This window comes from Canis lupus, chromosome 32, assembly GCF_011100685.1.
Source record: "Canis lupus familiaris isolate Mischka breed German Shepherd chromosome 32, alternate assembly UU_Cfam_GSD_1.0, whole genome shotgun sequence".
Lineage (NCBI taxonomy): Eukaryota > Metazoa > Chordata > Mammalia > Carnivora > Canidae > Canis > Canis lupus.
This window is the reverse complement of record NC_049253.1, coordinates 10,193,587-10,218,901: the sequence shown is the minus strand read 5'-3', so window position 1 is coordinate 10,218,901 and position 25,315 is coordinate 10,193,587. Positions and strand designations below refer to the sequence as shown.

At 38.6% G+C, this 25,315-nt stretch overlaps 1 protein-coding gene across 3 annotated transcripts in view; it reads left to right on the top strand.

The window, feature by feature from the left end:
- Window positions 1-109: 109 nt before the first annotated feature.
- SEC24B (SEC24 homolog B, COPII coat complex component) overlaps window positions 110-25,315 on the top strand; it is a 94,903-nt gene continuing 69,697 nt past the window's right edge. For all 3 annotated transcript variants that reach the window (XR_005382654.1, XM_038581922.1, XM_038581921.1), the window contains exons 1-2: window positions 110-250; window positions 21,540-22,289. Coding sequence is in view for 2 of the 3 variants with exons in the window: in XM_038581922.1 (XP_038437850.1) it covers window positions 124-250; window positions 21,540-22,289 (877 nt within the window). In the remaining variant the exon portion in view is untranslated. The remainder of the gene's footprint in view (window positions 251-21,539; window positions 22,290-25,315) is intronic.

Sequence of the window (25,315 nt, the reverse complement as noted above, 5' to 3'; positions counted from 1 at the left end):
GACGCCGGGCGCGTTCCTTCCTCTTCCTTTCGCCTCTCGGGCCCCGCCTTCCCTTCCCTCCGCCCACCTCCCCGGAGCGGAGCCGCCGCCGCCGCCGCCGCCGCCGCCGCCAGCAGCGCCGTCATGTCGGCCCCCGCCGAGTCCCCTCATCCGGCCGCCAGCGCCCGGATCCCGCCCAAGCTTGGCGGGGCCAGCGCCTCAGGAGCCGCGGCGCCCGCAGGCCCGGGCCCGGCGCCGCACCAGCAGAACGGTGAGGCGGGCGGCCCCGGCAGAGCGCGGCGCGGGGCCTAGCGCGGCGGGCAGCCTGGCGCTGGCGCTCGGGACCCGCCGGGCCGGGCCGGGCCGGGCCGGGCCGGGCCGGGCCGGGCCGGGGGGTGGGGCGTTGGGGCGGGGGCTGCCGGGTTGGGGGCGCCGGGCGGAGGCCGCGGGCGGAGGCCGCGCCGAGGGGGGCCGGGCTGCGAGGGGGGGCCGCGGGCCGCGGGGGAGGGGGAGGGGGAGGGGGAGGGGCGCCCTGGCGCGGAGGCGGGGGCCGACCCGGGGAAGCCGGGGCCGGGGCTGCTTACGTAACGTGACCCTGGGCCCGAAAGCGCCGGGGGTTAGCCGGAGGCGGCAAAGGCGGGGCCCGGCCTCCGAGGAGAGGTCCTCCAGCCCGGCCGGGGCGCCGGCGAGTTGCCCCGGGCGACCCTGTCGCCGGCGAGAAGCCGAGGCCGCGCGGAGTGCGCGGTCCGGGGAAGGCTGCTGTGGCCCTCGGGCTGCGGGGCTGCCGCCCTTCCCCGTCGCAGCAGAATTGCTTTGATTTCTGCGGCCCTGCGAGCACGTGGCCTTGAAGGGAACTTAAGTGAGCGCTCAAGTTTGTAGACAAAAGGGTGTAAATATGCAACATGAAGTGTGACCGTAACCCTGACCCAGTTCGGCCTGCGAGACCTGTCATTGCAGCTGCGGCGGCTGCTCTAGCGTTTGGAAGTTTGCTTGGTCGCGTTGCAAAGGGAGCAGGTGTCAAACGGCTTTATTTAAACGAATACCTTTAGATCTGGGTGTCTTTCCCCACCCCACCCCTCACCCCTCCTCAGCTTCACTTTTGAAATACAAAAGCGTGCCGGAGTTGGCCCCGCGTCGGGGGAAGAAAAGGCCTTGATGCCGGCAGCAGCCTGTCGACTTGAAAGCCGCTTTCATGCTAAGGTCGTAGGCTTTCAGAATGCAGGAGGTTCAAGTGAAAAATGATCATTTCTAGGCCATTTATGACCTCATCTTGGGATCTGCATGTTTACGGATGGGGCCTGGGAAGGGGGAACTCAGGTTATAGTATCTTGGATGAGAACCCTCGCCAGTGATTGAATGCTTAAGAAAAATGCCCTGTGTGAGACAGCAGGACTACACTAGTACTTTTCAAACAATTGTTGAACTGACCTCTTTTATCCAGTTAATGAAAATTCACTGGGCTATATAAATCAGTTTAGCCAGTATGTGGTTTTGACAGCTGATACTTTTCAAACATGAAGTTTATCATAAGTTTATGCTGAGAATCAGAGGTTGAGTTTTTTGTTTTTTGTTTTTTTTTTTTCCCAAAAAGTGATATCTTAGGCATAATATACTTTGAATCAACCATAATGCTTTATTTCCAGGAGCCGTCGTTTCCTCTAATGGGTGTGAATGTGAACAGTGTTGTAGGCTTTGTGTTCCTGTCCCGAGCACACATTAAGATACTCTCTGAGCGGTTTTTGTCCTTGTAAACTTAATACAGATTGTCGTTTTCGTTTTGTTTTTAAACAGTTTTGTGAGCGAAGGAACTAGCACGTGATAATTTAAGAAGAGATTTCAAGCCTTTTGGAATATTGTAAACCCATGTTTAATAGTGTTCCAAGAAGTGTCTTTTTTTGATTTTCTGGGTATGCATTATTGTGTTAGTGAATGATTTTTAAAGTGGCAAATACTGGGCAGCCCTGGTGGCTTAGCAGTTTGGCGCCGCCCTCAACCCAGGGTATGATCCTGGAGACCCAGGATCGAGTCCCACATCGGGCTCCCAGTGTGGAGCCTGCTTCTCCCTCTGCCTGTGTCTCTCTGCCTCTCTCTCTCTCTCTGTGTGTGTGTGTCTCTTATGAATAAATAAATAAAATCTTAAAACAAAAAACCATGCCCTTCTTTATAAATAAAAATTTAAAAAAATAAAGTGGCAAATACTGATCTTACTTAGCCTTACAAATTTTGTGAAGGCTCAAGAAATGCCAGAATATCAGTTGTAATGAGGATATTAGATCTGTAAGAACATTAGAAGCCAAATTTAAGTGATGTTTGTTTCTACCGTTTATAAACATTAACATAATTCATTTCAGCATTTGTTGCATGTTTGCCATTCAGGTAATTAAGATTAGCCTAGTAGAAAAATAGAATTCCTGCCTTTCTCCTAAATTCACCTGTATTTTATTGACATTCCAGTTGCTTCTGACCTTGAGGGATTTGATGGGTAACAATAAGAGGACAAGAATATCTTGAGACAGAGATTTATAGCATGAACAAAAGTCTCAAAATTGTGAAAGTGCAGGCATGTTTAGAAACTAAGCTGTCAAGAGGCAAGAAGTGTGCTGGGTAATAGGGAGAACCCAAGGCACAGAAGCTGTAAGGAATACTACTTAAAAAGGAGTCAGGTTGCAGAAAGGCCTTAAATGTCATGGTCAAGGAATTTGGAAATTAAGATAAAGAAATAGGCTAAGAGTAAATTTTACCAGTTCTCATCACAAGGGAAAAAAAATCTGTAACTATGTATGGTGACAGATGTTAACTAGACTTATTATAGTGATCATTTTTGTAATTTATACAAATATTGAGTCATTATGTTGTATACCGGAAACTAATAGAGCATATGTCAATTATACCTCAATTAAACAAAAAGGATAAAGAACTAGGGTCAAATTTTTTATTGTTTTTGTGGAAGGAAGTAGCTTAAGTAGAGAAGATCAAATCTATTTTTTTTTTTTTTTTAAGATTTCATTTATTTATTAGAGAGAGAGAGAGAGAGAGGCAGAGACACAGGCAGAGAGAGAAGCAGGCTCCATGCAGGGAGCCTGACATGGGACTCAATCCTGGGACTCCAGGATCATGCCCTGGGCTGAAGGCGGCTCTAAACCGCTAAGTGACTGGGGTGCCCCTTTTTTTTGTTTTGTTTTGTTTTGCTAATCTTAGAAAAAATTATGTTTTCTACATTGTATTGGCATTTATAATAAAGATTAAGCAGTCCTTGGGTATTGGTTTATTCTTTAGCCCTACATGAAATAGTTTGCCTTTTCATGTGTCTCAATGGAATTCCAGACATGGCAAAAAGAAACAAGTCAGAAGTGTGCATATGTAACATTACAGGAGACAGAATTGTTAAACTGAAATGGTATCTAGAGATCACTTATTTTAGTGGTTATCCAACATTTTAAAAAAACATTTATTTTTTTCCAAAGGAAATAGTGGATAGAGCACTGATGGAGAAATCAGAAAAAAAGCAGAGCTGTTACGGTTTAAATAGAGGTTCAGGGCAGCCCCAGTGGCGCAGCGGTTTAGCGCCTCCTGCAGCCCAGGGTATGATCCTGGAGACCCAGGATCGAGTCCCACATCGGGCTCCCTGCATGGAGCCTGCTTCTCCCTCTGCCTGTGTCTCTGCCTCTCTCTCTCTCTCTCTCTATGAATAAATAAATAAAATCTTTAAAAAAAAAATAAAAAAAATAGAGGTTCAGGTGTTTTTTGGAGTGCAGTCAGAAAAAACAGTTCACTTCTCAAATTTTATAGATCAAATCGAGATCTGGAAAGGTTAAGTGGGTATGTTTTTCACCAATTGCTGTGTAAACTTTGTGAGGATGGCAGATGTCTCTCTTGTCACTGATGTACATTCAAGTATTCATTAAACATTTGTTAATCAAGTCCAATTCAGTGTTCCTAATTCCAAGTCCAGTCTTCTTTCTATTAAGAGACTGTATGTAGAAAGTCTTTTTAGAGACTTTTTTTTTTTTTTTTTTTTGGAAAGGGTAGGGAATAGGCTGAAAACTGAGACTTCATTATCACTTTTGGTTTTTGGGTTTAACTGCTCATATGCTTTTCCCCATTCATTTGAAGATACAGTTTGACTTCTTTGAGTCTATTACATAGTTCCCTTAAACTTCCTTTTGTGTACTTGTATTTCTCTACTTCAGTTTTTCACGAGCAGCATATGAGCTTTTAGAATTATATTTCCATATGAAGTGTTAGTTGACTATTTTTAAACTTTTACTCTGCCTTTTGAGAGTCTTTCCAAAGCCCAGTCCTCAAAAAAGGGAAGATTGGATGAAATAATATCCTGGCAATATGTTAATGTATTTCCAAAATTTCTCCCAATTGAAAGGGATTAATTTTAAAAGGTTTTTTTTTTTTAGGGGGGGCACTCTGATTTAACAGTAAACCACTGCTGCTTAATTCTACTTTTAGGAAGCTAATGGTACTCATTTTCAAATGAAAATGTATTTTTCTTCCTTCCATATGCCTTTTCCAGGAATGATACTACTGACAGTTTTATCATTTTAGTTGCCAATAATGAGAGAAAGATGAGTTAGTAATAGGAATTATTGGGATCCATTATGGAGGATAGAAACATACCATCCACTCAGCAGTACTGTCTGGTCAGTTAAAGGAAACCCTTCAACTTTGAGAGCACATGCAAAATTTAAAAGGATAAAAATCTCCCCAGTGTGTCTGAATTAAGTTCCTTTTGATCAGAGCAGCGTCTGTGTCTCAGGTTTCTGGTCTTCCTTTATAGCTGAGCAGAAGCATCAGGTCCTCTGGTGAAGATATTGCCATGGTGTAATGTAACCATTTGGATGCATCATTTCCTTCTAAGCAGATTAATACCTTGAGAATCTTAAAAATCATTCCATATGGGATCCCTGGGTGGCGCAGCGGTTTGGCGCCTGCCTTTGGCCCAGGGCGCGATCCTGGAGACCCGGGATCGAATCCCACGTCGGGCTCCCGGTGCATGGAGCCTGCTTCTCCCTCTGCCTGTGTCTCTGCGCCTCTCTCTCTCTCTCTGTGACTATCATAAATAAATAAAAATTTAAAAAAATTTTTAAAAAAATCATTCCATATATAAACAAGTGTCTTTTATCTGGGCTTAAATTTTATTTTTCATTGCTGCATGTATTGTATTAGTTATTTTCAGTATCTTTTCATTCCCACTCCACCCTCCCCTCAGGTTTCTGAAATTATATGTGTAATAATTTTTGTAAACCCCATTCATTGCCACGGATTATAGTATTTCAACTAACTTCATCTTTCTAATTATCTATAAATCCTGAAGTATTAGAATCTTAAAGACATTGAAAGAGAACAGATTTTTGAGCCGGTCTTCAATGGACTTTCCTAGAAATGAGAGCATCTTCATAGTCAGCCCTGCATGTTAGAGCAAATCATGTTATATTCAGCCTTAGGGAAGCCACTATTTCCAATAGGCTGAGCATACCCAGAACTGTCAGAAGGTGTGGGCTAGTGAAAAGGTTGTCGGCTTTGATACAGTTCTGGGTTTTGTAGAGGTAATTACTTAACATCTCTGAGCTTCGGGGAATAACAATACCTTCCTTCTAGAATTGTTGAGAGAATTATACTAAATGAGTTACTATTTTTAAAGTACCTGGTGCTTAGCAAAATGAGATATTTAACAAAGGAGAGTCCCCTTCATTCCATCTCCTTCAGAACACCAACATCTAAATTCTTCAGTTGACGGAGACTATGTGAGTTTTCTTCCTTATATTCCCAGTGGCAGCAGGCAGTAGGCACTCAACTGAGTAAGTGACCTTGGCTTCATATTATTATTTTTGAAGACTGAACGGATCTATGTATGGCCAGTTCTCCCGATCCTTTCCTGTATTTAAGGCTCAATCACTGTTTCTTTTTATTATTTTCTTACACTGCCCAGCCCTTCATCTCTCCAACAGATAGATCTACTCTTGGAAGGTTCCCTCAAATAGCTCACCTACCTCAGCTAGCCGGCTTGTGGAAAGGTGGATTTAATTAGTTTTAGGTTTTCTAAAATTGTGTGGTGAAAGCTGCTTGTAATAGGAACCAAGGAAAAGCAGGATAAAGTAGGGAGGTGAGAGGGAGTAGTAAAATGCCTCGCCTAGCCAGTGGCCAAGTCCTGACTTGCTTGTTTTTCCTAGTATTTCTGAGAAACACGTATTGTGAAATGAGCTTTGGAACCTGCGATGCCTGGCTTCACTATTTACCAACTATTTGAATTTGTCTGTAAAATGAGGATAGTGATACTTCACAGGACTGTTGTGAGAATCATATAAGATTATGTAGAGAAAAGCCAAGTACCTGAGTCATAGTAGGTTAAGTGGGATCGGTTTTCTTTTGGTCCCTCTACTGGTAACACTCATTACCATGGCAGCCAGAGAGAAGAACTAATGGACTAATGCAGTGAGGTTTCATCCAAATAGCTGCACAGTCTGAATCTGTTGGCTGTAGGCTCTGTCTGACTGGGACAGTTACTTTTATAGTTATTAGCCTTCCATTACAAAAGAATAATCCAGGGTATCCAGATGTGATTGGAATTCCTCTTTTTTTCTTTTCTTTTTTTTTTTTTTTAGGATTTTTATTTTTATTTTTTTTTAAATTTTTATTTATTTATGATAGTCACAGAGAGAGAGAGAGAGAGAGAGAGGCAGAGACACAGGCAGAGGGAGAAGCAGGCTCCATGCACCGGGAGCCCGATGTGGGACTCGATCCCGGGTCTCCAGGATCGCGCCCTGGGCCAAAAGCAGGCGCCAAACTGCTGCGCCACCCAGGGATCCCTAGGATTTTTATATTTGAGAGAGAGAATGTATGTGATTGGGGGTGGGCAGAGGGAGAGAGAGAGAATCCTCAAGCAGACTCCCCACTGAGCAGGGAGTCTGATATAGGGCTCAATCCCAGGACCCTGAGATCATGACCTGAACGGAAATCAAGAGTCAAGACACTCAACCAACTGAGCCGCCCAGATGCTCTAGAAATTCCTCATTTTTAAAAACACCAGGGTTTCCAATTGTAGATTTCTTAAGGAGTGTGGTGGTCATATACTTTTTATGCTTGTAAAAAATTTCTGTTTTAGCGACATTATTGATACTTTATTATCAGGGGCCCTATATCTAAAATAGTAATCTGTACTTTGCATACCAGTGACTGAATGGATACCAGCCTTGACATTAGAGCAGGGTTCTGTAAGCCTGTAACGTGCCAGGCATTAGTCTTTTAGTTGCTGGATCGTGAGGAGGTCTTAGAGGTCTGGGGCAAGGGAATAGCATTGTGCAGTATACCAGGGAAGCAGGGTCAGGGCTGTGTGACTATTCACCAACTGGTTCAGAAATATTTTAAAACTTTAACAAGAGTGATTGTTAAAATGCATATTGCCCTATTTCTTGGTAGTTCAGTGATGAATAAATTACATTCTTATATCTGATTCTGCCTCTCCAAGTTAGTTTGTGTCTCTGTAGAGGAGCTTGTACTTTGCTGACCTTGATGTTCTTCTTAAGATAATAATAGTAAAAAAAAAAAACCTTTAATCTGACTTTTAAAAAAATATTGATATTTGATTCAGGAAAGGACTAATGAAGCAAATATTTTTGATATTAAAAATGTTAGTTCTCTGTCAAGGTAAAGAATGAGGAAATTCATTTATCTTAAAGAGAGCTTATGATTAATTTGGTTGTAAATGTATAGTGACTAAACATTCCATAAAATATTTACCTTGTAATTTGGATTTTCATGTCTGGTTTGCATACAGCAAGAATAGAATCAATTTTCCTTTGTTGGTAATTTAGTTTCTGGAAGGAGATTTATGACCCTGAGGCAGATACAGCCTTTGGGTAGACCTTGTGATAATTTAGTCTTGCCAGGAAGGGCATAGATGTTTATAGAAAACCAGAGGTGGGGCAGCCCGGGTTGCTTGGCAGTTTAGCACCGCCTTCAGCCTGGGGCATGATCCTGGAGACCCGGGATCGATTCCCACGTCAGGCTCCCTGTGAAGAGCCTGCTTCTCCCTTGCCTGTATCTCTGCCTCTCTCTCTCTGTCTCTCATGAACAAATAAGTAAAATCTTAAAAAAAAAAAGAAAGAAAAAGAAAACCAGAAGTGTATCTAGCTGATATGACATCAGTCAGGCTGACCAGCTAAGCACCTCCATTGAAAGGTATATAGCCTATTTATTAAAAATCTTTTGTTTACTTCTCAAGTCAGACTGGTACCAGTGAGTAGATAATGTGTTAGAATAATCTGTTTCCTATTTTTTACAGACATACCTCACTTGAAGCTAAGAATTTCGAAATGTTTCAGAGCCTGTATGAATATAGCCTGGATTTTTCTGTATTTCAGTGATTTGTTGATGGTCTTTTTATGAGTCACTACATTAAGCCACTTGGTGGATGCAGTAATCATATTACTTCATTGATTCTAAGACATTCTGTTTTTCACATTTTAATCTCTGAATTTGGTGAGATTTAGAAATTGGTTTTGCTGAAGTGGTAGAAGTTATGGTATAGTTGTATGAAAACCTGCCATTGGTGGTTGATGTGGTGAGCTGAATAATGGCCCCCTAATGTGTGTCCATCCTAATCTTTGAAACCTTTGCAGCTTTGACTGACTGTTGGGGATATTATCCTCAATCTAGGTGGGCCTGATATAATCACAACAGACCTGGTTGGAGAGAGTCAGGAAGAGTCAGCCAACAGACAAAGTAATGTGACCACAGAAGCAGAGGTGGGAGTAATGTGCTCTGAAGATGGAGAAAGGGGCTGGCCACTAGAAGCTGAAAAAAACAAGGAAGAGGATTCTCTTCTTGGAGCCTCAGAAGGAACCATCCCTGCCCATGACACTTTGACCTTAGCCCGGTGAACTGATTTTGGGCTTCTGACCTACAGAACTAGAAAATAGTAAATTTATGTTGTTTTAGGCCACTATGCTTGTGGTAATTTATTACAGTAGTAGGAGCTAATATGCCTGGTAAATTTAAAAAGCAGCAGCATTAAAACACCTTAGATGTAATGAAATACAGTATATTATTACTTTCGTTTTGTTTCAGATGATAGAGTAAAATGTGTAAAATGACACAAAAAGTTCAGATCTCTATATTTGTTCTTATACTAGGGTATAAATTGCTTTCAGTAGTGGAAGCTCTTAAAGTGTTGTTTAAGAGCTTCTTTTTACTTATCCTGTAGTCCGTGTTGATACATCATGACAAGGGAAATGCCTGATGCAGAAATATTTGATGATTATTTACTAGGCTCCTTTTTTTCCCCAAAAAACTGTGGGAATGGTTTCTATAACCCAGGCACTATGCTAAGCTTTAGGAATATATTAAAGCTGAGAGCAAACTAGACTCGTTTTTCACTTAGAGAATTTGCAATCAGACGATTACAATACCATGTGAAAAGTGCTATCATTGTGGTCCAAGATATTGTATATGCAACATTAAGTAGGCATTCACTTATAGGGTTAGCAGATGTTTTCTAGAAGAGCTAAACTGAGATCTGAAGAATGAGTAAGAATTGATTAGATAAAGGGAAAAGAGGGAATTTTTGAAGGTTCCAGGTAGAGAAGAAGAGCTTGTGTGAAGGGTCAGAGGTGAACAAACATGGCTTGAGAAAAATTTGGTGTGGCCTAACTGTGTGTGGAATAGTGATTCTCAGCCTTTTCATAATCATGGCCGCCTTTGGGCTAAAATTTTAGTTGGTGGCATTTTTGAAGGAATTAAACTTTAGACTTTAGAATTTAATTTTTTTAATGTATTTATTTTTTTAAGATTTTATTTTATTTTTTTTTTTAATTTTTATTTATTTATGATAGTCACAGAGAGAGAGAGAGAGAGAGAGGCAGAGACACAGAGGGAGAAGCAGGCTCCATGCACCGGGAGCCCGACGTGGGATTCGATCCGGGGTCTCCAGGATCGCGCCCTGGGCCAAAGACAGACGCCAAACCGCTGCGCCACCCAGGGATCCCTAATTTTTTTTAAATTTAAAAAGCAGATTTCAGAAAAGTAGCATATTTATTTGATCCCCTTCAGAAGACTTTACAAGGCAACTTAACTGCTCTCACTAACCCCTTTGATGGCCTTTTGAGATAAAGCTCTAGCATATAGTCTTTCCTGATGTCGTGCTGTGGTTTCTTTGCTCTCTTCCTACAAGGTCATCATTCTGTGTCACTTTGACCTAACGATAGGCACCATTAGTTTAGCAAAATTACATTTTATTTACTGATCAAACTTAGGTAGACCCATGTGAATGGCTTATAGTATAGCAGTATATTAAGGCACACCTACCTGTTGAATATCGTTGTGAGGAGCGGTGAGCAATGAAGTAAGAGGGCCATCATGAAGGGCCTTTGTGTTCATTTTTTCTTTGCTGCTGTAACAAATTTACCAGAGATTGGTGGCTTAAAATAACATAAATTCATCATCCGTAGGTTAGAAGTCTAACAGGGCTGAAATCAAGGTGTCAGTAGGGCTGAATTCCCTCCTAGAGATTGTGGGAGAGTATCCATTTGCTTTTTCCCGCTTCCAGAGGCTGCCCACATTCCTTGAGTCATGGTCCCCTCTTTCTCTTCAAAGCCGGCAACCTCATCTCTGAGGATCTTGTGTAGTCCCATCTCCCTGACTCTCTGCTGCCTCCCTCTTCTACTTTTAAGGACTCTTGTGATTACATTGAGCTCACTTGGATAATCAAGGCTTTTCTCCCGATTTTAGGGTCACAGATTAACAATCCTAATACAATCTGCAATCTCAACTCCCTTTGCCATGTCACATATTATATTCATATGTTCTGGTGATGAGGACATGGACATTTGGGATGGGGGAGGGATTATTGTGCCTTCCATTGTTTTATAAACTATGTTAAAGCGTTTGAATTTTTTGTTGTTGGCAAGAAAAACTGTTAGAAAGTTTTAAATGAAGAAATAATCGGATTTGCTTTTTAGGAAAATCACTCTGGTTATGTGTGGTTCGGTCAGTTGTCTAAAAAATAGTGTCATATGGGGGCACCTGGGTGGCTCAGTTGGTTAAGTATCTACCTTCAGCTTAGGTCATGATCTCAGGGTCCTGGGATCGAGTCTCTAGTCGATGAGCTTCCCACTCAGGGGGAAGGAGTCTGCTTCCCTCGTTGCCCTCTGCCCCAGCTTGTGTGTGCACGCATTCTCTCTGTCTCTCTCTCTCCCTCCCTCCCTCCCTCAAATGAATAAATAAAATCTTTTAAAAATTGTGTCATACAATTTAATAAGTCATTGCCAGCACTTTTTTCCATTGATGTTTTAAAAACTTATTTTGCAATAATTTTAGATTTGCAGAAGTGATAAAGATAGTACAGAAAATTCATTGTTCTTCACTCAGCTTTCTCTAAAGTCTTATATCTTCTTATGTCTTAACATCTTACAAAACCATGGTATGTTTATCAGAGCTAAGAAATTAACATTACTGAAATGCCATTAGCTAAACTATACCATTTCCACCATTTTTTTTTTCTGTTCCTGGATGTAGTCCAGGATATCATGTTGCATTTAGTTGTCATATCTCCTCTGATCTGTGACAGTTTCTTAGTCTTTCTGTTGGCTTTTTAGGACTTTGACAGGACCAGTTAGTTGTTTTGTAGACAGTTCCTCACTCTACTGATGCTTTCTCATGATTAGGCTGGGATGGGGTCTCAAGAATTTATTAATTTTTAGGAAGAATACCACAGAAGTGAAGTGCCCTTCTTATCATATCATATCAGGGATTATATGTATCACCTTGTTTATTCCTGGTCATGTTAACCTTGGGCATTTGATTTAAGGAATGTCTTAGCTCAGGCCTCTATGACAAAATACCATAGACTGGGTGGCTTAAACCATAGCCATTTATTTTCTCACAGTTTTAGGGTCCAGAAATCTTTGATCAGAGTGACAGCATGGTTGGTTCTGATGAAGACCCTGTTCCTGACTTGCAGATGACCATCTTCCTGCTATGTGCTTACATGGCTTTTTTACATGCACGAGGAGAAAGGATACTACATTCCATCATGAGGATTTTATGCTTGTGATCTAAACTAAGCCTAATTACTTCCCAAAGGCCCCACTTTAAACCATCAAATTAAGGGATAGAGCATCAACATGAGTTTGGAGGGAGATATTCAGTCTATAACGGGCTGCCAAGTTCCTCCACTGCAAAATTAATATTCTTTTTCTACTCTATGTTAGGAGTAACTCCAGCCTGCATTTAACAGATAGGGAATTAAGAATTAAATTCCACCTTCTACAGTGAGATGGATAAAGTAATTTGTAGGCATATGCTAAAATCATCACAGTAATTCATAAATATTCTTGGGAAGATAATTTAATATCCTATTGCTTCTTAAAATTTCTTCCACTACTGGTAGCATTCCTCAGCGGCTCACACCTGCAGTCTTCTACTGTGGAATTCTAATGGTAATTTTCTCTTTCCCTCACTTCTACATTTCTTATTATTTGGAATTTTTCTGTAAGGAAGGCTTGCCCCTTTTTTCCCATTTTAAAATGTTTTCAGTTATTTTTATTATTGTGGACCCATGAATATTGACTTTTTTCTTTGGATTATAATCGAATACTATCATGATTTATATTTGTTACCCAAATTGTTACAGCTTCGGCCATTGGCTGCTCTTTCAGGTTGCCTCCTGTGTCTCTTTGCCGCCACCCTTTTGTCTTTTGACTGCTTCCTTACTTTCTGACACTACAGTATTTTGTCCTCCCCCTACCCCAGCATTAGAATCAGTCCTTTGTCCGAGAAGCCCTGGTTCCTTTTGTTGGGGCATGGTATTTAGAAACTGAGAACTGGGCCCTGGATGTGGTTGTAGCTACTGGAGTATCATTGCATTTAGGCTTTCTCAGTAGACAGAAGTTAGGAGATATGTATGTATGTACTAAATTATGTATGTGAACATCTTTGTAATTGTATCTACGTCTTTCCATCTGTATATATGTATTACCTAAAACATTCTTCAGTTAGGTTATCATGTATGTAATGCAGTTAGATTGATTTGTCAGTCTTCATTCTATCCTGGATTATCTTGACATCCTAGTTAATTTTTTCACAAAAATATAACTTGCTTTCATTCTTTGTAGTGTACAGCTCTATGGGTTTTGACAAATGGCATACAGTCAAGGATCTACCACCACAGTATCATATAGAACAGTTTTGTTACTACAAAAAGTGTCCTTAAGTAGTCCCCTTGTAACATCATCTCGTCCTCCACCAGCCCTGACAACTGTTTTGCTCTGCTTTCCATTTCTGTCAGTCTGCTTTTCCAGAATGTCATATAAACGGAACTATAAAATATGTAGTCTTTTGGATCTGGTTTCTCTCACTGAATTACATTCATCTATGCTCTTGCATGAATCAGTTTGTTCCCTCTTATTGCTCTGTACTATTCTATTGTGTGTGTGTACCAGGATTGTTTATCCTCTGTTGTTGAATATCTTGACTGTTTATTCTAGTTTTGGGTGATTGTGAATAAAGCTGCTGTAAACATTCATGTACTGGTTTTTGTGTCAATACGTTTTTTGGCTCACTTAGGTAAACGTGGGAGTAACACTGCTGGGTCAAATGGTAAATACAGTTGACTCTAAACGACACAGGTTGGATCCACTTATATGCAGATTTTTTTTTCGATAAATACAGTACATTACCATAAGTGTGTTCTCTTATGATTTTCTTAGTAACATTTTCTTTTTTTTCTTTTCATTTTCTTTTTTTATAGCTTACTTTATTGTAAGAATAAAGTGTATATACACAGAATACATTATGTATAGTAACATAAAAAATACGTGTTTGAGTTTATGTTATTGGTAAACCTTCCAGTCAACAGTAGACTATAGTAGTTAAGTTTTGGGGGGGAGTCAACATATACTCGGATTTTCAACTGTGCAGAAGGTTTGTGCCCTTAACTTCTGCATTGTTCAAGGGTCAACTGTATATATTTAACTTTACTAGAACTTGCCAAACTTTTCCAAGGTGGCAAAATAGTACGATTTTGCATTCCCTCCAGTAATGAATGAGAGTTCCTGTTGCGCCACCTCTTTGCCAGCATTTGATATTTTGAGATTTTTTGTTATTTTAATCATTCTAATGAATGGTAGCAATATCTCATGGTTTAATTTGCATTCCCTAATGACTAATGATGAGCATCTTTGTGTTTGTTTATTGCCATTCCTGTATTTTCATTGCTGGTTATATTTTCAGACCTTTTACCAATTTTTTGGTTAGGTTGTCTGTTTTCTTACTGTTGGGTTTTAAGAGTTCTTAAATTCTGGATACAAATGATCGGGCATGTGATTTGCAAATATTATTTTCTTGCCTGTTGCTTGTCTTATAATTCTCTTGGTGCTTTTTGTGGAGAAAGTTTTTAATTTGATAAAGTCTCTTCTTAGTGTTTTCTGTTCTTGATTATATTTACATATTCTTCTATATTTTCTTCTAGGTGTTTTTAAATTTTACATTTAGGTTTTACAATTTGACTTAACTTTTGCTTAAGACCTGAGACATGGGCAGCCAGGGTGGCTCAGCAGTTTAGCGCTGCCTTCAGCCCAGGGTGTGATCCTGGAGACCAGGGATCAAGTCCCACGTCGGGCTCCCAGCGTGGAGCCTGCTTCTCCTTCTGCCTGTGTCTCTGCCTCTCTTTGTGTGTCTCTCATGAATAAATAAATAAAAGCTTTAAAAAAAAAAGACCTGAGACATGTGTTGAGGTTCATTTTTTGAATATGGACTGTGGCAGCAGCATTTGTTGAAAAGATTCTTTCCTTCATTGAATTGGCTGACATCTTTGTCAAAAATCAGTTGGCTGTATTTTTGTGGCTCTATTTCTAGACTTTTTATTATGTTCTTTGTGTCTGTCCTTTCACTGGTGCCACACTTTCTTGATTATTGTAGCAGATAAAGCAGGCCTTGAAATTGGGTAGTATAGGGACACCTGGGTGGCTCAGCAGTTGAGCATCTGCCTTCAGCTAAGGGCGTGATCCAGGTCTGGGGATCAAGTCCCACATGGGGTTCCTTGTGGGGAGCCTGTTTCTCCCTCTGCCTCTCTGCCTCTCTCTGTGTCTCTCATAAATAAATAAAATCTTAGGGGGGGGAAAAGAAATTGCGTAGTATAAGACCCAACTGTTCTTTTTCAGAGTTTTTGTTTTTGAGATTTTGCCTTTCCATAGAAATTTTAGAATCAGCTTGTTGATACCTATAAATATGAATATTGGTATTTGGTATTTGCTATTGGTATTTGTATTGGGATTGCATTACAATTTAAAGATTGAAACTGAGATAGTTTGTATCTTCATACCAAGTCTTTTAGTCCACAAATATATCATTCCATTTATTTAACGAAATCCTTCATTTCTTTCACCAGTGTTGTGTAGTTTTTAGCATTTTAAGTACTTTTTTGTGATGTTATAAATAGTATTGTTCTAAAAAAAAAATTTTAAATCCTGTATGTTCATTATTGAGTTTGAAAAGTGCATTTGACTCTTACATATTGACCTTGTATCTTGTGACTGATAAATTCAATTATTAGTTCTAGGCTTTTCTTTTTTCTTTCTTTTTTTAATCCTGTCATTCTGTAAATATAGTTTTATATGATGGAAAGATATTCAAGTCAGGCTACATAAACAGATCTTTTTTTTTTTTTTTCATAAACAGATCATTTAATAATGTACATTATAATTCTACTTTTGTTTAAATTAGGTAAAACCAAAAAGAAATTATTGGGTATCTATGCATCGGAATATTGATAGTTATCTCAGGTAATATGATTATGGATGATTTTTATCTGATAATTTCCTGTACCTCTTTTTGCAATGATTATATATAACATCTGTAATAAGAAAAATACTTAGAGTTATTTTTCAAAAATTTGACCATCCATGTCTGTAACTAGTTTCTTCTTTCCTCCATAGCCTTTGTCTCTCTCTACTTTAGAAGCATCAAAATACCAGCAGTCTTTCCTTTTTTTTTTTTTAAGATTTTTTAAAAAATTTATTTATTCAGAGAGAGAGAGGCAGAGAGAAAAGCAGGCTCCATGCAGGGAGCCTTACCTGGGACTCCTCTCTGGTCTCCAGGATCACACCCGGGGCTGCAGGCGGCACTAAACTGCTGCGCCACCGGAGCTGCCCCCAGCAGTCTTTTCTTATATGCTGCAGAACCATTTGAATCCAAAGAAAGATGTGCATCTAAACTATCCCAGAAAGCCACTTATTTTTCTTTCTTTCTTTTTTTTTTTAAGAAATCGATAGCATTAATGAAATGTGGTAGTACCTCAAAATACTTTTATAATTAATGTTTCTAATGTCCAACTTAAATGTTTAGGCCTAGGTTGAAAGCCTTCCATACATACTGATATTCTCCTTTCTCTTTGTATTTTTCTGTATTATAATTGTATTCAACAGGAATTGAATGCAAGCTGCATATGTAATTTTAAATAGCAAAAAGAAGTAAAGTCAATTTCATTTTATCCAATTATCACAATATATAAAAAGTTCTCATTTTAACATGTGTTCAATATTAAAAATTACTAAAATATCTTATTTTTTATACTATTTCTTTAAAATCCAATGTATCTTAAAGCACTTCTCAAATCAAATTAGCTATATTCTAGTATGTAGTAGCCATGTGTCACTAGGGACTGCCATTTGGATAGTACAGGTCTGTAGCGCATGTAAATGATTCCAGGTGTTTTTACCACTCGTGATAGACCCAGTTCTCAACCCTTAGTTGTTTTGTTCTTTCATTCTTAACTGGTGTACCTGATTCAGTTTTTTTTTTTTTTTTTTTTATCTTACACCTTACAGCTCTCAAATAATATATTCTAGGAAGGAACTATTTTTCTAACAGAATAGAACAACTTAGTGCATTCTGTACATATATACACATATTATGTTTAACTTATCTGAAGACAATGTTTTCTTTTGTAAGAATTATTGAAACTGAGATGTCTGGACTTTTAAGAATATAATGCATTTTTATGTTAAGTAAAGATGGATTTTTTTCAGTTCTAGAATCTGGATTCTGAACTTTTAAAAATAGTAATTAGTTGCTATTTTTAGTTGCTATTGCTACGTAACAAATTATTCCAAAACTTAATGGTTGAAAACAGCTATTTTATTAAGCTCACAGATTCTGTTGATGAGGAATTTGTACAGGACAAGGCCAAGATAGCTTTGTGCTGTGATGTCTAGGATCTCAGCTTGGAAGACTCCAAGGTATTTTGATGGCCGAAGTTTGGAATGATCTGGAAGGTTCATTTATTCATATGTCTGGTACTTGGGCTAGAATGACTCAGACTTCAAATCTGGATGCCTAAAGGTGACCTCTTCATGAGGTTTGACTTTTCCAGACCTTGGCAGCTGTGAAATAACTGGCCTTCCTACATAGCTAGCTATGTTCAGGGATCCATCCACATGCAGATATTCCATCAAACAACATAGAAATTGAATTGTCTCTGATTAAGCAGGGGAATCACAAAGCTTCGCTTCTGCCATTCTTTATTTGTGGAAGCTGTTATAAGCCTTCTCAAATTCAAGGGAAGTAGACAGATTTCACCCTTTTATCAGCACAGTATCAAAGAATTTGGGGACCATGTTTTAAAACTGCCACAATTGCTGAGGAAATTATAGGAAATACGGGCAAATGAAACTGCTAATACTAATGAAATGTCCATAATTTACTCTATAGATTGTGTTGAAGATAAAAGAGCATAGGTATATGTAACCTGTGTATTTGTAGTATTTGCCAGGCTGTTTTTAATATATACATAAAAAATAAAACTTTAATGTTAGTGTTGGTATTGTACTCTAAATTTTAAAGTTGAAGAAAATGTGTTTCCTATTAGATCACAATAAGACAAAGTTTTTAAAAATATTTTATTTGTCCTAGATACCATTTTCTTTTCATTTAAGCTGATCCTTATGTTTTTTTTTTTAAGTAGAGGCTTTTGAAAATTGATTTAAAATATTTGAAAGGAAATATTTTACTTCCAAAGGAGTCTTGATTCATTTATCATTTGACCAAATTATTTTCACATGCTTTTCAAACATTTAGATCTTGATATAGAATAAAAAATAGTGAGTATCAACACATAATTCACATTCCCCCAAAGTAAGTACTTTCTTTGATGGACTGAGAAGTAAAAAGGTTTCCTCTGGTAGGTAGTTCACGTCTGATAAATTTTAGCATCTAGGTAAAATATTCCTGTTAGTTTTAGAAGAATGACATTTTGAGTAGCTTGGACGTACTGATGATTATTTCCCTGTTTTTAGATCATGTAGCATGGATGAATGAACCACATTTATTAAGTGGATAGATATTTAAATAGATTTCTCTAATTCTGACCTGGCTCTTCTCTTGACTGATAGAGTCTTACTAGCGTAGAGTTTTCAGAGACTGAAGTCAAAAGTAGCAAACCGGGGCAGGTGGGTGGCTCAGTGGTTGGGCGGCTGCCTTCAGCTCAGGTCATGATCCCAGGGGTCCTGGGACTGAGTCCTACATCAGGCTGCCCACCGGGAGCATGCTTCTGCCTCTGCCTATGTCTCTGCCTCTTTCTCTCTCTGTCTCTCATGAATAAATAAATAAAATCTTAAAAAAAAAAAAAAGTAGCAAACCATCTTTGTGTATTTAAGGGAAGGAGAATATTTCACATTTTTTTGGCATGTTAATGAAAGTTTCCTATCAGACTCTTTTCCTTTTAAGTAAATAAATTCTTTCTCTGACCATGTAAAATATCCTATAAGAAAAGAAAAGTATGCACCCAGTAAAATGGTGTTAGTTTGGGTTCTTTGTATATTTCTTGGAATTAAAATAGTATGGATGTCATTTTTTCCTTACAGTTTGATTACATAAGTTAGCTTTTTTCTGCCATAGAATACGTATTTATGTGACCAAAATTAAGATCCCACTACATTATTGAGTAGAAATTGAACCAGAATAAGGAAAGATAAGCCCAGGCCGCCTGGGTGGCTCAGGGGTTAAGCACCTGCCTTTAGCCCAAGGTGTGATCCTGGAGACCCGGGATCCAGTCCCACGTGGGGCTCCCTGCTTGGAGCCTGCTTCTCTCTCTCTGCCTCTGTCTCTCTGTCTAATGAAATAAAATCTTTAAAAAAAAAAAAAAGGAAAGATAAGCCCTATTCATATATCTTTTATAAAGAATGTTTTTATATTTTTATGTTTTATTTTTTTAATTTTTAAAAAATTTTTATGTTTTATATTTGTATACATTATTATAGCAAGGAATACAGTGGCACTTCCTTTGTGCCAGAGAACTTGAAATAGCTCGTGAATATTTTTTTTTATTACACTTTCATTTGAAGTATGGCACAGATAATGAATTCCTTCCACAACATAGGAAAATTAGATTCTAGGAAAAAATTTACTCTTCATTGGACCCAAGACTGGAATTCCATTGTTTGGGAACTATTGATCATTTGCTGGGCTAAGGAAAGCCAGCCAGACTTTAGTATAGTATGGGGTAACGGATTGTTTAAAAGCATGGATTTGAGCCAGACTACTTAATTTATCTTAGTCCTGGTATGTCCTAAATATGTGACTGTATTAAAAGGACTTCTGTGCCTCATTTGCCTGATTTGTAGAGTGAATATAATGATATCATTTACTTCAAGGGACAGCGAGTGGCACATAATGTAATATGTTTAATATTTATAATAAATATAATTCTAAGATTAATGTTAATATGAATGATATTGATAAAAATATATTCTATAGTGTTCAAAGATACGGATATATGTCAATGAAAGGAATGAAAGCATTAGAGGAAAACATGAGTGTATATTTATGTAATATTAGAATGGGGAAGGCTCTATTAAGTATGATTTAAAAATTTATTGGTGCAACTTGGGTGGCTCAGTGGTTGAGCCTCTGCCTTTGGCTCAGGTTGTGATCTTGGGGTCCAGGGATCAAGTCCTGAATCAGGCTTCCCACAGGGAGCCTGCTTCTCCCTCTGTCTGTCTCTGCCTTTCTCTGTGTGTCTCTCATAAATAAATAAAATCTTTAAAACGAAACAGAAAACAAACATTTACCAAGCATGAAAGAAAGATTTTACTGTATAAAAAAGAACAAAGTCAGAAAACAGTAACCCAAGCAAAAATATATGTAGTACATAATAATAACATAAGGTTAAATTTCTTAGTACACAAGAACATTTATAAATCATTATGGAAAGCACAACTCTGTGGAAAAAGAGCAAATAATAAAGAAAGACACATTAGTAGCTAAGAAATATTTGGGAAGATTCTTAGCATTACTTAAAGTTAAGTAAGTACCTGGAATTTTTCTCCCCTATCAGATTGGCAAAGACTGAAATGCTACTCAATGTTGGAAAGATGAGGCAGTCCTAAACATTATTTATAGGAGGTATAAATTGATAGACTTTTTGAAGAGATATTTGGCAATAATTGTCAATTTCAAAACACAAACCCTTTGAACTCTCAAGTTTCACTTCTAGGAACTTATCCTACAGATTCATCACAGAGGTTAACCTCATAAATATAAATTCACTCCTCTCATCAACGGAAATTTAGTAAATGTTACATTTCTAAGAAATGCTGTTTAGATTTTTAGAAGAATGATGACGATTTATATATGCTAACAGAAGGATATTCAGGCACATTAAGTAAAAGAAAAGCAGGTTGCTGATTTGTGTCATGAAGGATACACAGGAAACCGTTAAGTATAGCTACATGTGGGAAGAAGGATATCAGCTACTAGGGAAAGGGGGAATTGTACATTTTACTTTATGTTCTTCACTGTTTGAATTTTTGTTTTTACAGTAGGTATATTGTTACTTTTATATTTTTTTAAAAAGCTGATAAAAAAAGGTTTACACTTCATCTGTGCTGGGTATAGTAGTTATCTATTGCTGTATAACAAAATACCCCAAAAGTTATCGACTTATATGACAGATATTTAATCTCATAGTTTCTGAGGGACAGGAACTTAGGAGCAGCCTTGCTGGGTGGTTCTGACTTTGGATGTCATGAGATTGTAGTCAAGCTATCAACTGGGGCTCTAGTTTTCTTAAGACTCTGTGGGTATGAAGGATGTACTTCCAAGCTCACTGATGTGATTGTTGGCAGGCCCCAGTTTCTCTTTGGCTGTTGGCCAGAGTTCAGTTCTTTGCCTCATGGATTTTTCCATAGGGTTCTTCATAGCTTGGCAACTTTGTTCAAACTGAGTGATCTGACAGGGAGCCAGCACCCAAGATTAGGCTAATCTTGAAAGTGATATATCATTACCTCTGTGATATGCTATTGGTCACACAAATCAGTCTTGGTATGTTGTGAGAGGTTGTAAATTTACACACAAGGTATGAATACCAGGAGGTAGGGATCACTGGGGCCCATCTTGGAGGCTATGCTACCACAGTGGGTCTGTAACAGTGTATGTCTTTTTTGACAATTTGGGGTTATGGAGAAGTAAATTAATTAGGGTAACATTTGATGGGAGCTATGCTTAAAAATTAATTTTCTCTATGCAAATGCCTATAAATGTTTGCTTTTCTTTTTCAGGTCCAGCACAAAATCAAATGCAGATTCCATCAGGGTATGGATTGCATCCTCAAAACTATATTGCTCCCTCAGGACATTATCCTCAAGGACCTGGGAAAATGACCTCTTTGCCATTGGATAGCCAATGTGGTGATTACTACTCTGGTCTCTATACAGTACCGACACAAAATATGGTGACTCCTAATACAGCAAACCAACAACCAGGAGCACAGCAGATGTATGGCAGGGGTCCTCCTGCCCCTCATATTGTGGGATCCACTCCGGGATCTTTCCAGGGTGCCACGTCATCAACATCCCATTTGCATACGAGTGCCTCCCAGCCGTACTCCCCTTTTGTGAATCACTACAGTAGTCCAGCCATGTATCCTGCCAACTCTTCTGTTGCTTCTCAGGGATTTCCCTCTACTTGTGGTCACTATGCTATGTCAACTGTTTCTAATGCTGCATATCCCAGTGTTTCATATCCTTCTCTGCCTGCTGGTGATCCATATGGGCAGCAAATGTTTACCTCACAGAATGCTCCAACTGTTGGGCCTGTCAGAGAGGATTCCTTTCCTGGTCACAGTACAGCCATCAGTCATCCAGCACCCCTCCCACCTCCTCCGTCACACCAATACCACCAGCAGCAGGGTCTTTCAGGATGCAATACTCTCTCGTGGTCAGCTTCAGGCCTTCCGTCAGCCCAAGATAATCTCACCCGAAACCACACTGGCTCCCTGGCTACACCCAACAGCAACCCAACAAATACTGGTAGGTTGAATGAAGAGTTCACCAAAGCATGGCTAAAAATCAGTGCCATTTCCAATCAGGTTTTTATTTGCATGAAGGTTTAAGATGGTATTGCCTAATAGACAAATTGAAAATTAGCTCACCTTTGTAGTTTCTTTGCTTTATTTATTGCAGTATTTTGCAACATCTGCCTGAACTGTTTCCCTTCACCTATTCAGTTAGCCACCTAACCATCTACCTTGCACAGAGCTGTGTTCCTTGTCATGACCGGGATCTCAGTCAATATTTATTGATGTATTTTATGGCACTGCAGTAGTTGTCTTTAGTAGGAGTTAGGTGTGGGGCAAAATGGGAGGGTCTCTTTGGGTATATGCTTTGTTAGCCACTACTTTCTTTTTTATATTGTTTTATATTGTTCAAACTTGTTACTGTTCAGCTAGAGCCTTACTGTAGAATACCACACTGATTTCTCTTAAGTGAGCACCTATTAGTAATGCTCACAGAAGATACTGTATATGTATATAATGCATAGGAATACATACTAAAGCTTATGTTTTATCTTCCCAAATTGGTAAATTAGGATGAAGGGTGGGGAAGTGGGAGAAAGATGCATGAAGAATACTTTTGTGATTAGTCCTTCTGACCTTCCTAAAGCAAGATGTAGTTAAATCTATTAGTTTGAAAATTATGTTTGTAAGTTATCGGGTCATTTTAGTGTAGGGTTTCTATATCTTACACTCATTTTATTTTTTTATTTTTTTTCTTATTTTTTTTTCTTACACTCATTTTAATTCAGCTTGTGAGCTTGAACTTAACAAAATATGCTTGAATTGAATGAAAGTGTAGGTAAAGAATGGGAACTGGTCAAGCTGTTGTAGTTTTCTGAACGATGTCTTTGAATTGTCTATCAGAGTCCAAATAGCCATAAAAGTCAAGGATGCCATAGAATAGTATTCTTCCTTGAACAGTTAGATTGTTTAAAATTAGAACTTTGAAATATTATATGTGAACCATACATTTGAGAACATCTATTCTTTCACTGCTGTTATTTAGAAACACTTGGCTGCAAACAGCTAATAGTAGTTTGAACAAAAAAGGTGGTATTTTTCTCACATAACAAGTCTAGGTAGATGTAGTGGATCCCAGTGTCTTCAGTGTCTTTTTCCTCGCTACTCTACCATCCTTTGCATGTTGGTTTATAGAAACAGAATAACTTCTGTACCTGTAGACATCAAGTCAGAATTAGAAGCAGGAGGAAGGGAAAGGAAGGAAGATGGGGTAGTGGTACTGACAGACTTGCCATATCATTTGCCAAAGCTGTTTTAAAAGACAGACCCTTATTTTAGGGAAGGTTAGAAAATGAATACCTAACTTTGTAGCCTTCATGATAGAGGCAGGCAAGAAAGGAAGGGGTTGGCATTGACTGGGTTTTGGGTAAATCAACTTAAAACATCTGTCACCATTCCCAAATCTGGCTGTGCATCAAAATCACTGGCACAGATTGTGATCTTCAACCTTACTTACTGAGCTAGAATAGAATCTTCAGGATGGTCTGGGGAATCTCTATTTCTGACTTGATCTTATGATACCTAGTAAAAATTCAAATTCTGTTTCTTTTTGTTTTACAAATGAGGAAAGCTATCCAAATTGGGTTGCCTGCTTGTGGTCATTAATGTTAGAAACCAAGTTTGGGGACACCTGGGTGGCTCAGTGGTTGAGTGGCTGCCTTTGGCTCAGGTCATGATCCTGGGATCGAGTCCCTCATCAGGCTCCACGCAGGGAGCCTGCTTCTCCCTCTGCCTCCCTGTGTCTCTAGTGAACAAATAAATAAAATCTTTAAAAAAGCAAAACAAAAACAGGAGCACCTAAGACTCTCAGTGGTAGAGCGTCTGCCTTCAGCTCAGGTTGTGATTCCGGGGAGCCTGCTTCTCTCTCTGCCTATGTCTCTGCCTTTCTCTGTGTCTCTCATGAATAGATAAATAAAGTCTTTAAAAAAAAAAAAAAAAGAAACCCGAGTTTGTCCTTGAGGTCTTTCTTTGACTCCCAGCCTTCCATTCTCAGAACCAGGGCTTTCTGTTCCCTAGAAATTGTTTTCTTTCTCTCTTCTGCAGCAGTCTTTTTACAGATCAGCTTATCCTAAGGTCCCTCTGACTTAAGGATTTTGTGACTTTGTGACAAAAAAAAGAAATACAAATAATTCCTCTTATTTCTGAGATGGGGATGGGACCCTGAATGGAACCAATTATACAGAGATGTAGGATCAGGGAAATATGGGACACTTGGCTAATGAACAGAATCCCTAATTAGGAAGTGATATCTCTGAAAAAAATATTGAATAAAGAATAAAAATAATTACAAAATTACCTTCTATTTGAATAATTAGTAATTAGTCCTTTATAGAGAGAGATGGGATATATTTCCATTCTTTTAATCCTTTTGCTATACTGTGAAAGCCATAACAAATATAATTTTAGAAATTAATTCATGTCAAATAGGGGGGTGGGTTTTGCCTCTAGATTGTTAATTTTTAATTATAGTTTAGAGTTTGACTAATATATCTCAGGTTAATTTGACACTTTTTTTTTTACCATTTCAAAGGAAATAAAGAGGTTACTTTTAAAACATACTTTGAAATTAAATATTATAGAAGTTCCCAAATTTTCTCAGTTGAGTTGATGTGTATCAATATTTTTTTTTTCATGGTGCCTCAAGGAACTTAGTAGTAATAGTTCATAAAGTATTTGCAGATATCACTGTGTTTCTCTTAGAAATTTTAAATACCCTTGGTAGTTTTTTATAATGAAAAAACTGAAAGTAAAGATTTTCAGCACTAGAAGTTTTGGCCACTGATTTCTAGAGATAATCACAGTTAGCAATTTTTTGTGTATCCATCCTGAAATTCTCTACACGTGCAAGTGCTTACAGGTATCATAAGCACCACATACATACCTAGGATAATCATTAAATAGGAACTATTTTGTATGATACACTAAATAACATGAAACTGTTGAAATTTGTAATTTTTTGGTTAACTTATGTTACTTTTA